This window comes from Heptranchias perlo, chromosome 20, assembly GCF_035084215.1.
Source record: "Heptranchias perlo isolate sHepPer1 chromosome 20, sHepPer1.hap1, whole genome shotgun sequence".
NCBI lineage: Eukaryota > Metazoa > Chordata > Chondrichthyes > Hexanchiformes > Hexanchidae > Heptranchias > Heptranchias perlo.
In genome coordinates this window covers 51268146-51280176 of record NC_090344.1, presented here as the reverse complement: position 1 = coordinate 51280176, position 12031 = coordinate 51268146, and the positions used below count along the sequence as shown (strand labels likewise).

Below are 12031 nucleotides of genomic sequence, written 5' to 3'. Positions count from 1 at the left end.
ATTTCTCTTTATATTGTAGTAAAAGCAACCTTTAGCTTTTGCCTGTTCAGTGAGGAAGTATAAGTCAATTTAGATGAAGTAACCACTAAACTATTGAATTAAGACTGACCTTAGTGGGTTAGCTGTGGCTCAAGTGGGTCGCACTCTCACCTCTAAATCAGAAGGTTACGGGTTCAAGTCCCACTCCAGAGACTTGAGCATGGAATCCAGGTTGATACTCCAGTATAGTACTGAGGGAGTGCTGCACTGTCGGAGATGCTGTTTTTGGATGAGGCATTAAAACCAAGGCTCCGTCTGCCCTCTCCAGTGGATGTCGATTTGAGGTTAGGATCAGATCAGCCATGATCTTATTGAATGGCGGAGCAGGCTCGAGGGGCCGATTGGCCTACTCCTGCTCCTATTTCTTATGTTCTTATGTAAAAGATCCCACAGCACTATTTTGAAGAAGAGCTGGGGTTTTCTCCCCAGTGTCCTAGCCAATATTTATACCTTAACCGACATCACTAAAACAGCAGATTATCTGGTCATTATCACATTGCTGTTTGTGGGATCTTGCTGTGCGCAAATTGGCTGCCCCGTTTCCTACATTACAACAGTGACTACACTTTTAAATAGTACTTCATTGGCTGTAAAGCGCTTTGGAACTTCCTGTGGTCGTGAAGGGAGTTATATAAATGCAAGTCTTTCTTTTAAAGCAATGGTCAGTTTGGATAATAAACTAATTAAAAAATATTTCAGTGCACACTGTGGAGAACTTTAATTAGTTGATAACAAGTTCTGCTGAAGGGAACATATGTGACTAAATCATCCTTTTCAGAAGGCAGATTGATAATCAGAAGTTTCACTTGGTGGAATAATATCGAGGGTGAAACTATCGATAAGACAACAAAGTAGGGAAGTATGATTCTTAAATTGTGACATCTTAAAATGGTTCGAAGTCACAGGCACAGAACAGGCAAAAGGTCCCTTTTGTTCATTCATTAGAAGGGAGACTTTGAAAATGAGCACCTGCCTAAGACAGACCTGTGATCTGGAAAGTTAGGGAGTTACAGATCTAGACTGCAAGGACTGGACCATCGATTCAGTGTCGAATGGTGACTGTGATGTCACTATTAAACATGCAAATAGTCATGTGGAAGGAGTGAAAAAAGGTCTAAAAAGTGGTTGTTGGAAGAGACGCTTTCGAATTCGGTCAAAGTCTGATCAAGCTGTACGCCGAGCTCGGAACTGCACCGTATCTGAATTCTCTGGCTAAAGCTCGCGAGGTTTTGTCATAAATACTGGCTGGTGAGTGTATGTTTAATTACTGCACACTTAATAAATCTGTGGCATCTGGCATTCAATGATGCAAAGCCTACTAATGTGAGGAGTAAACTGTAAGTGAGAACACACCCTGTTACCCCTCCTCTGTGTTATGCAGTGGGTTAAACACTTCCATCTTCAGTACTTGGCTTCACACCCAACTCAGTCAGTTGGGGTGATGTCAAGTTAGTTTTTAAGATGGCATGGACGCACAACATGAATTCGCCATTATCAGACTCTCAGAATTGGAAAATACCTTCCAGCTGGCTCCACTGTGTGCCAACAGCATTAAAGGAACACGCAAGTTAGCAACTGAACACAGCATTGTGCGCTTCAAATATTGCCCCTGTCCTTATGCACCGACATACTTTGAGCAACATTACAAAAGAACAGTGAGTAATATAAAGGCTGTGGATGCTGGGTGACGATTGGAGCTTTTAAGACTGAGATCGATAGGTTTTTGTTGGGTGAGGGGAACTGGGGATATGGACCAAAGGCGGGAAAATGAGCCATGATCTAATTGAATGGTGGAACAGGCTCGAAGGGCTGAATGGCCTCCTCCTGTTCCTAATGTTCCTAAAAGATAAGAACTCGCAGACTAATACCCCTTATTATCTCATTACTGTTTGTGGGACCTTGCTGTGCGCAAGTTGGCTGCCGCGTTTTGTACATTAGAAGAGTGACTACACTTCAAAAGTACTTCCTTCATTGGCTGTAAAGCGCTGAGGTCGTGAAAGACGTTACAGAAATGCAAGTCTTTCTTTCTTTCTTACCTTCTGTCTCTGGTCCGACCGATGAGATTTTTGAGATGCTCAAGTATGTCGTTCCTAAAGGGTTATTTTTGATTGCACTCTTCCTGAAAATATGAACCGTTTGAAATCTTAATGCTCTGCGCAGCTCTCATGCCCTGATACACGAAGCATTTATAAACTTTAGCAGAAGTCTCTGATCCGCTCCACAACTGCTACAATCCTGCCGGCTTTAAATGAATCGTTTAGTTGAGTATTAATTAACTGCATCATGTGCATGGGGTAATTTTTCCTGAGTTTGTGCCACGGCTGGAGACGCCATCGGGAGATTGTGGACAGTGCAGTCGTGGCTGCCAAGGTCGGCTCGGAGAATTCCCCCCACCTGTACAACATGAAAAAATGTTTGTAGTCCCCCCTCCCACCCCTGCCGATGCTTCAGTGTCTAAACGCACTGTGCAGTGGGCAACGGAGCCACACAGCCGTGACTCAGTGGGCAGCACTCTCCCCTCTGAGGCAGGTGGTCGTGGGTTCAAACCCCGCTCCAGAGACTTGAGCACAAAATCCAGCACACGCACAGACACCCGTGCATGTATGTGAGAGAAAAGAAACCGAACTAGAATGATACGTAAAATGCTGAAGTGGAAATAGTTAGGAGATAGTTAAATGGGGGAAGTGACATTAGGAGGTAGAATGAGAGAAATTAAAGAATTTTGAGACAGAGAGAGCATGTGAATAGTTGAGGGAGTGCCAGTGGGGAAGGCAGAAACAGCAACGTGAAAATACTGGCAAAGCAGAGCAGATTCTAGCAGCACAGAGAGCAGGAAGAAGCAGGTTTAACAGTAAGGGTGTGGACTGCCTCACCAATGTGGATGAAATAAAGTAACATTTACCTACCGTTCAAACACAGTGAAGCGGATACTCTCACACAAGGACGGAAACTGCGGAGGAAAAAAAATGTTAATTTCATCGATGGCCTGTCGATAATTTTCCAGCATTTCCAGAGACGGCTCTGCTGCCTGACACTGTGACATTTGGTTTATGGCAAACACGTCTTCACTATAAAACCTTTCACCTGTCTTTGCAAGTCATCACCTACAGCAATGAATACTTTCTTCGGCCTTCAATCTCTGGTCGTTGTTCCTCCACACTATCTGATCGACTCCACACACCCCGACCTGCGCACTCTTGATTCCTCCCTGCACTCTCGTGGTGTCGCAATCAGGAGTCAGTGCACCACCTTTAAATCCGACTCCTTCTGTCCCGGGAACACAGAGCTGTGGAAGTCCTCACCTCCCTCACCCTCACCCTCACCCTCACCCTCACCCTCCCCTCCCCTCCCCTCCTACAATCTACAGGCTTTTAAAACTGAACGTGCGAGGTCATCCACATTCCGGCTAATCTAGTATTCTGTTCAACCTCGCTATGAGCCTTGACCCTTCATTTAGATTTCTCAATAAAACGTGCCAGTACCGACCCGGTCTTCAAATTTAGGAACACGGGAACAGGAGGAGGCCATTCAGCCCCTCAAGCCTGTTCCGCCATTCTACAACAGCAGCAGCAACAACAACAACTTGAATTTATGTAGCGCCTTTGACGTAGTAAAACGTCCCAAGGTTTTAAGGAGCGTCTTAAAGGAGGAGAGAGAGAGGTAGAGAGGCGGAGAGGTTTAGGGAGGGAATTTCAGAGCTTCGGGCCGAAGCAACTGAAGGTACGGCTGCCAATGGTGGAGTGATGAAAATCAGAGATGCGCAAGAGGCCAGAATTGGAGGAGCGCAGAGATCTCGGAGGGTTGTAGGGCTGGATGAGGTTTCAGAGATAGGGAGGGGCGAGGCCATGGAGAGATTTGAAAACAAGGAGGAGATTTCTGAAATCGAGGCGTAGCCGGACCAGGAGCCAATGTAGGTCAGCGAGCACAGGGGGTGATGGGTGAAAGGGACTCGGTGCGAGTTAGGATACGGACAGCAGAGTTTTAGGTGAGTTCAAGTTTGCGGCAGGGACCAAAGACAATGGCTTCGGTTTTCTCAATATTTAGTTGGAGGAAATTTTCGCTCACCCAGTACTGGATGTCTGACAAGCACTGTGACAAATGAGAGAGAGTGGAGGGGTCGAGAGAGATGGTGATGAGATAGAGCTGGGTGTCGTCAGCGTACATGTGGAATCTGATGTGTTTTTGAGGAAATAGTTTCTCTCGATCGACCCTATCAAATCCTTTAATCATCTTCAACACCTCAATTAGATCACCCCTTAATCTTCTATACTCAAGCGAATACAGGCCTTGTCTCTGCAACCTGTCCTCAGAAATCAACTCTTTTAGCCCCATTTATTTCTGCATAGAATCAGAGAGGTTACAGCACAGAAGGAGGCCATTCGGCCCATCGAGTCCATGCCGGCTCTATGGAAGAGCTATCCAGCTCGTCCCACTCCCCCTCCCTGTGGCCTTGCAAATTTTTCCCTTTCAAGTACTTATCCAGTTCCCTTTTGAAAGCCATGATTGAATCTGCCTCCATCATCCCCTCGGGCAGTGCATTCCAGATCCTAACCACTCGCTGAGTAAAAAAGCTTTTCCTCATGTCACCTTTGCTCTTTTGCCAATCACCTTAAATCTATGTCCTCTGGTCCTTGACCCTTCCGCCAATGGGAACAGTTTCTCTCTATCTACTCTGTCTTGAGCCTTCATGATTTTAAATACCTCTATCAAATCACCTCACAACCTTCTCTGTTCCAAGGAGAACAACCCCAGCTTCTCCAGTCTATCCATGTAACTAAAGTCCCTCATCCCTGGAATCATTCCAGTAAATCTTTTCTGCACCCTCTCCAAGGCCTTGAAAGTGCAGTGCCCAGAACTGGACACAATATCCCAGTTGTGGCCGAACCATTGTTTTATAAAGGTTCATCATGACTTCCTTACTTTTGTACTCTATGCCTCTATTTATAAAGCCCAGGATCCTGTATGCTTTTTTAACCACTTTCTCAACCTGCCCTGTCACCTTCAATGATTTGTGTACATATACCCCCAGATCTCTCTGTTCCTGTACCCCTTTTAGAGTTGTGCCCTCTAGTTTATATTGCCTCTCCTCGTTCTTCCTACTGAAATGTACCACTTTGCATTTTTCTGCGTTACATTTCATCTGCCACGTGTCCGCCCATGCCACCAGCCTGTCTATATCCTCTTGACATCTATCACTGTCCTCCTCACTGTTCACTACCCTTCCAAGTTTTGTGTCATCTGCAAATTTTGAAATAGTGCCCTGTACACCCAAGTCCAAGTCATTAATACATATCAAGAAAAGCAGTGGTCCCAGCACCGACCCCTGGGGAACACCACTGTACACCTCCCTCCAGTCCGCAAAACAACCGTTCACCACTACTCTCTGTTTCCTGTCACTGAGCCAATTCTGTATCCATGTTGCTACTGCCCCCTTTATTCCATGGGCCGCAATCTTGATGACAAGCTTATTATGTGGCACTTTATCGAAAGTCCATATACATCACATCAACTGCATTGCCCTCATCGACCCTCTCTGTTACCTCATCAAAAAACCCTATCAAGTTAGTTAAACACGATTTGCCTTTAACAAATCCATGCTGGCTTTCCCTAATCAATCCACCCTTGTCTAAATGACTGTTAATTCTGTCCCGGATTGTCGTTTCACTGCTATTTCTGTCCCGGATTATGGGATATTAGAATTCAAAAGTTGGAGACTCGTATCACATTCCCTCTCAACTATTTGCAGGAGGCTTTAACCCATTACTTCAAATAGCTTATCACTTCTCACAAACCTGTGGACAGGGGAATGTTATACCAGTGTGTTAACCTTTTCATGCACCAAGAACTCAAACAGTAACTCCTTGGCTTAAAGATCAGTACTGCTTAGTGCAGTGCCCATCATCACGAACTTCGACACTTTGACCTCGGATTCTCAGTTTGCAATTCAAAGGGAAAATTCAAATCTTACCCTGCTTCTCAGGTAAATTACTTGGTTCCATTCAGGATTTATCTGGTTCTCTATCACTTTTGTAGCTACCTGCAAGGAGGATAAAGAGTTAAATTCCCGCCTATCACCAGGTTTTGGTCGAGTATGTAAAGTTCCATTTCCCTCCCGACTTTTGTGAGACCATCTTCATAAATAAAAAAGTGTTAACCGAGCTCTTGCGTTTACGGTGCGATCCCCGAAGTGTGGCCCACGGGGGTGAGGCACCGTAAGGACTCTGCAATATCTACACTTTCTGGGATATGTTTCTGCACTAATTCAGCAAGCGGCCAGCAGGAATCACACAATCAGTTTCTGCATCAGGAGCAGGAACTCGATAGAACCTCCCAAACCCACGACCTCTACCACCTAGAAGGACAAGAGCAGCAGGTACATGAGAACAACACCACCTGCACGTTCCCCTCCAAGTCACACACCATCCCGACTTGGAAATATATCGCCGTTCCTTCATCGTCGCTGGGTCAAAATCCTGGAACTCGCCAGCGACGCCCACATCCCATGAACGAATAAAAAAAACTCTCTGGGTGCTCTTTTCCCCTCCACAAACTGGGGTGCCCTCTCCCGGGACACCGGGCCTCTCACTGTGACCCTCTCGCATGCAACACAGACCGGTGGGGGGGGGGGATCTCCCGCGACACAGACCGGGGGGGGATCTAACACAACGCAGACCGGGGGGGGGGATCTCCCGCGACACAGACCGGGGGGGGGATCTAACACAACGCAGACCGGGGGGGGGATCTCCCGCGACACAGACCGGGGGGGGGATCTAACACAACGCAGACCGGGGGGGGGATCTCCCGCGACACAGACCGGGGGGGGGATCTAACACAACGCAGACCGGGGGGGGATCTAACTCGGTGCCTTCATGGTCTCTGCGGCTCAGACTCTCATGGTACAAACTCACTGAGCCATTGGGCGACCCAATGAGAAAAGATTATCTGCTGCTTACCTTATTACCAGCAAAACTGACTTCAAGAAAGGAGTCAACACCATCCTTCTTATCAGTATCCACCCCAAACATGTGCTTCAAGTTTGACATAAGACCTTTTGCCACTGAAAAGGAACAGAATAAATGATTCAGCATTTTCACCCTCATCTCTTTTGTTTTTAATATTATTGTCTGTGCTCCTCCAAATTTTCCTCCCTTCTTTCTTCCAATATTCCATGTCTCCTGCCCAGTTCTTCCTTCCTCTTCCCTGAGTCCTCACTGAGTTCTAATTGAGAATCATTGCACTGTTTCCTTCTCTGACTCCTCAGGCCAGATCTTTGTGCGATCGTGTAAATCGGGGGACAGTGAACAGGCAGCCTGTTTTACAGCCCTCCCCGGTTTCATTTCCACCGTTCACTTCAATGCAAATAAGAACGGGAGAGATGATAAAACAGGCTGCCGACTCACTGTCCCCCGTTTTACACAATCGCACAGACTCAGGGTCGCTCCCATTCTTTCCCAGGACCTCAGAACGGGAAGCTCCTCACTCCCCTCAGTCTTCCCTTCCCTCTTATAACCCGCAGGCTTTTCAAGCCCAAACTCAGGCAACACTGAAGTACGATTCCTAGACTTAACTCATCCTCTCTTATCAACCTTGATGGTGTTCTGGCCGACGACAACCCTTCACCAATGATTTCTCAATCTAAGGAACTGGTAGGAACCAGTGACGAGAGAGCGGGGTTCAGTGCCGTGACTGCACACACCTTTACAGATTCCCAACCGAAACTGAACATCTTAAACGTGGGGTCAGGTACCGTGCAGTATGGTTCTCAGCCATACGCATTGGGAAGGTCTCAGGCGTGACCCGGAGTTAGGAGATCGCAGGACAGCGATGGCCTCACTGCCCTCGGGCTGCAGAAGTGAGGAACCTGCCTGCTTCCTGCTCCTGGCTACGATTCAGTGACTCCTGCTGGAAAGTACAGGTGGATGTGTCTGGTGAGAACAGGAAATCTGTCGACACTCACTGCCCAGGCTCACAGGTAAACAGTCGCCACTCGGGCTACCAGCACCTGTGGAACCCGACCCTAACCCAGGCGGCAACCCTTCTAGACCGGAACGCCAAACGGAATAGACGGCAAGAAGGGGGATCTAATGGCTGGAACGGGGTGAAGAGGGGCAGAATTCAGTCAGGGTGTAGCTATACTCTCCAAATCGGCACTCGCATGAAACCAACCCCGATATGTGTCCCTGTGACGTACTGTGCGAAATGTCCTCAGCTCTGTAGATCTTCAGAACGAATGTGACCCACCGGGAAAGGATGCCAGCTGGCTGGAGCAGGTTACTCTCCACATCATCCTCTTCGTTAGTCCCTTTCTTGTCTATCTGGTGCAGCAAACAGATTTCAATTACAAAAAAGTTATACTTACACTTTGTTTTTTTAAGTTCTGCAACTGCACAAAAAAAGCCACTCTTTTCCCTCCCGATATTCTCTCCTGCCCATATTCACGACAACCCCCTTGACCTTGCCATCTTCCGTGGCCTCTCTAATTGCATGGTCGCGATCAGTGACAATGTTATCTATAACCAATTCCTTCAACCACCCACACAACCTTCCAAACTCACTTCTTTCTGCGCCCATTCCTTGAAATAAACTCCCCCAAGTCACGTTCAAACCCCCAACTGTCTAGCCTTTGGCCCTCCATTTGCCGAATTACTTCTGCAGCTATCGACTTGCTCAACCGTTCCCTCGCCTCCACCTTTGAGACCCTTGCCCCCAGCAAAACCCTCACTGTCTCCCATCCTGGTCGTTCCCCTTGGTACCGCCCCATCCTCACTCCCTCAAGTCCAAGAATGACAGACTTGAGTCTGTTTCTCTCTCCACCGATGCTGCCTGTCCTGCTGAGTATTTCCAGCATTTTCTTATTTTAAATCACAGACTTCAGCATATCTGGTGTACGGCTGGTTTAGCCGTCCATCACCAGGCCTGGCACCATTGGACCACATCAAGGGCAAATGAGCCTCACTCTCTTCTGTCAAAACTCCTGGAGAGCAAAGATAACCCCCGACTTCTCTTCTCTACTACAATCCACCTTCCCAAACCAAATTTGGTTGTGCTCACCGGTGCCTCGTCGTCTACTGCCAGGACAATGATGCTGACTTTCAGGTAACCTTTGGCCATGGAATGCACCTCCTCCGGCTCGTACAGCAACAGCCATTTCCGTAACACTGCGTGATCTGTAGCAGAACACCGCCATAGGATTACACAGAATTTACAGCACAGAAACAGGCCATTCGGCCCAACTGGTCTATGTCGGTGTTTATGCTCCACACGAGCCTCCTCCCTCCCAACTTCATCTCATCCTATCAGCATATCCTTCTATTCCTTTCTCCCTCATGTGTTCATCGAGCTTCCCCTCAACCACTCCTTGTGGGAGTGAGTTCCACATTCTCACCACTCTCTGGGTAAAGAAGTTTCTCCTGAATTCCCGATTGGATTTATTAGTGTCTCTTATATTTATGACCCCGAGTTCTGGTCTCCCCCACAAGTGGAAACATCTTCTCTACGTCTACCCTATCAAACCCTTTCATAATTTTAAAGACCTCTATCAGGTCACCCCTCAGATCTGTATCTTAACTCCATCTACCCGCCTTGGTTCTGTATCCCTTAATACCCTCATCAAACAAAAATTTATCAATCTCAGTTTTGAAATTTTCACTTGACCCCCAGCCTCATCAGCTTTTCGGGGGAGAGAGTTCCAGATTTCCACTGCCCTTTGTGTGAAGAAGTGCTTCCTGACATCACCCCTGAACGCCCGTGGTCTAATTTTAAGGTTATTCCCCCTTGTTCTGGACTCCCCCCACCAGAGGAAATAGTTTCTCTCTTTCTACCCTATCAAATCCTTCAATCATCTTAAACACCTCAATTAGATCACCCCTTAATCTTCTATATTCGAGGGACTTCAAGCCTAGTCAATGCAACCTGTCCTCATAATTTAACCCTTTTAGCCCCGACTGGGTCTCTCTCTGACACCTTTCAAAGCTGAAGAGCTCAAGTTAAATTGTACAGAATGACAGTAACGTCACATACCTGGAAGATCATAGACAGAGCCAATCTCCAGCTGTAAAAGAAGGTATTAAACAGTTCACAAAACTGATTGCTGGATCAAGGGGTAAGAGTTTGTTGTTAAGTTCCTCTGTGGCTGCACTAGATGTGGCATCGCAGTTACTGTTTCCCAAGGTGTCACCTTTTGGATGAAACAATAAAACTCAGCACCCACAGTAGGGGTGCACAGTAAGGATCCCATGCCATAACTCACGTAGTTCTCCATGCTCTGGCCAATGTTCCTCCCTCAAACAACAGCAACAAGTTGCCTGTTATATAGCGCCTTTAACATCGGAAAATGTCCCACGATGCTTCACAGAAGCGTAATCAGATAAAAATTGACACAGAGCCAAATGAGGAGATGTTAAGAGGAGTCACCAAAAGCTTTGTCAAACCAGGTAGGTCTTACCAAAAAATTGACAAATGGCCATTCATCCCATTGGCTGTTCATGGGCTAATGCTGCACGCAAAATGCCAGGTTTGCTTACATAAAACATCCTTGCAATCCAACGGCAATTTGTTGTGTGAAGCGCTGTCAGGTGTTGTGAAGTCAGAAGGGGCTATATATGAATGCAAGTACGATTCAGGTGTCAGCCGTAGCTCAGTGGGGAGCACTCTCGCCTCTGTAGTCGGAGATTGTGGGTTCAAGTCCCACTCCAGACATGAGTTACCAAGACAGGCTCAAAGAGCTGGTACTCTACACTTTAGAGCTGGATTGACTGTGATAAGATGACGAAGGGAATAGATTGTGTTATGTGTAGACGGTTTGCTCCAATTAAATAGGTTTGGGAGGACCCAGCGTCACAATCTCAAGTTATGTAAAAGAAAAACCAGCTTAGGTCAGGAGGCTGGGTTTTCAATCTGGCTTTTTGCCTCTCCCAGGAGATCACGTGGTTTCGGGTGGATATTGCGATGCACAAGGCGTCGCGGTCGTGTGTGACAGGCTGAATGGACCACAGGGTCTTTTCTTGTCCGTCACTGTTTGTTTTTCCCCAGACCTGCTCCCTGTGTTCTCCGAGCATTGTATGGAGAATCTCCCTCTTGATGCTGAATCCCTCTGTGCATTTCCCATCCACGGTGCTGATCCCAACTCCTCCCTAATGTTTCCCATCTTCCGAAAGTTCAGACGAGCGGCATTTTAACCAGCTGGCGAGCCTGTGACTTTAATATCAGCTGCTTTTTCTGTTGCATTGATTTATTCCAAAACTGGCCCTCAGACCCCAGCACTGCTCGGCTCTAACTGGCAATTTAAACAGGTGAGCAGCAGAACAAACGCGGGGTCGGTTCTAACAAGCAGATGGCGAATTCTGATCATTTGGGTGAATCGAGTCACTGTTAACTAGATTCCACTGTATTACTGGCCTAGAGAATAAATCACACAAAACAAATGGAGATAAAAACTGGGGATCTGAAATTAAAAACAGAGAATGCTGAGAGAGAGGTAGCAGCCCTGACAGCACCTGTAAAGAGAAAAGACAGGCTGACATTCCGGCTACAGGTCAGATGGACAGGCTACACTTAGCCCGACGTTACAACAGTGACTACACTTCAAAAAGTATTTCATTGGCTGTAATGCACTTTGGGTCGTCCTGGGGTCACGAAAGGTGCTATATAAATGCAAGTTCATTCTTTCTAGCCTGTCTTTCCCATTTCAGACATTGATGGTTCTACTGCGTATTTCCACCATTTTCTGGTTTTACTGTAACAGCTATTTTCACTTTCTGACAAAGGACCTTGTAAAACATATAGAGTCGCAGAATTTAACAGGTCAGTATGGAGGCTATTCGGCCCATCCTGCCTGTGCCAGCTCTCTGAAAGAACTATTCAATTAGTCTCATTTTCCTGCCCTTTCTCATCTTACGAGGTTTCATTTGCATAGTTACCGAGAGCGGCATTATAGACAGGGTTTTACCGTACATATTAATATTTCCATTGGGCACTCCGAAAACAGAGACTT

The 12031-nt window shown here is 46.8% G+C and overlaps 1 protein-coding gene across 1 annotated transcript in view; it reads right to left on the bottom strand.

The window, feature by feature from the left end:
* LOC137336047 (myoferlin-like) overlaps positions 1–12031 on the bottom strand; it is a 129065-nt gene that overhangs the window by 95147 nt on the left and 21887 nt on the right. Inside the window, exons 10-16 of the mRNA XM_068001549.1 lie at positions 10060–10090; positions 9091–9206; positions 8231–8354; positions 6993–7096; positions 6008–6076; positions 2946–3073; positions 2076–2158 (exon numbers count right to left, since the gene is read on the bottom strand). Coding sequence (XP_067857650.1) covers positions 2076–2158; positions 2946–3073; positions 6008–6076; positions 6993–7096; positions 8231–8354; positions 9091–9206; positions 10060–10090 — 655 coding nt within the window. The remainder of the gene's footprint in view (positions 1–2075; positions 2159–2945; positions 3074–6007; positions 6077–6992; positions 7097–8230; positions 8355–9090; positions 9207–10059; positions 10091–12031) is intronic.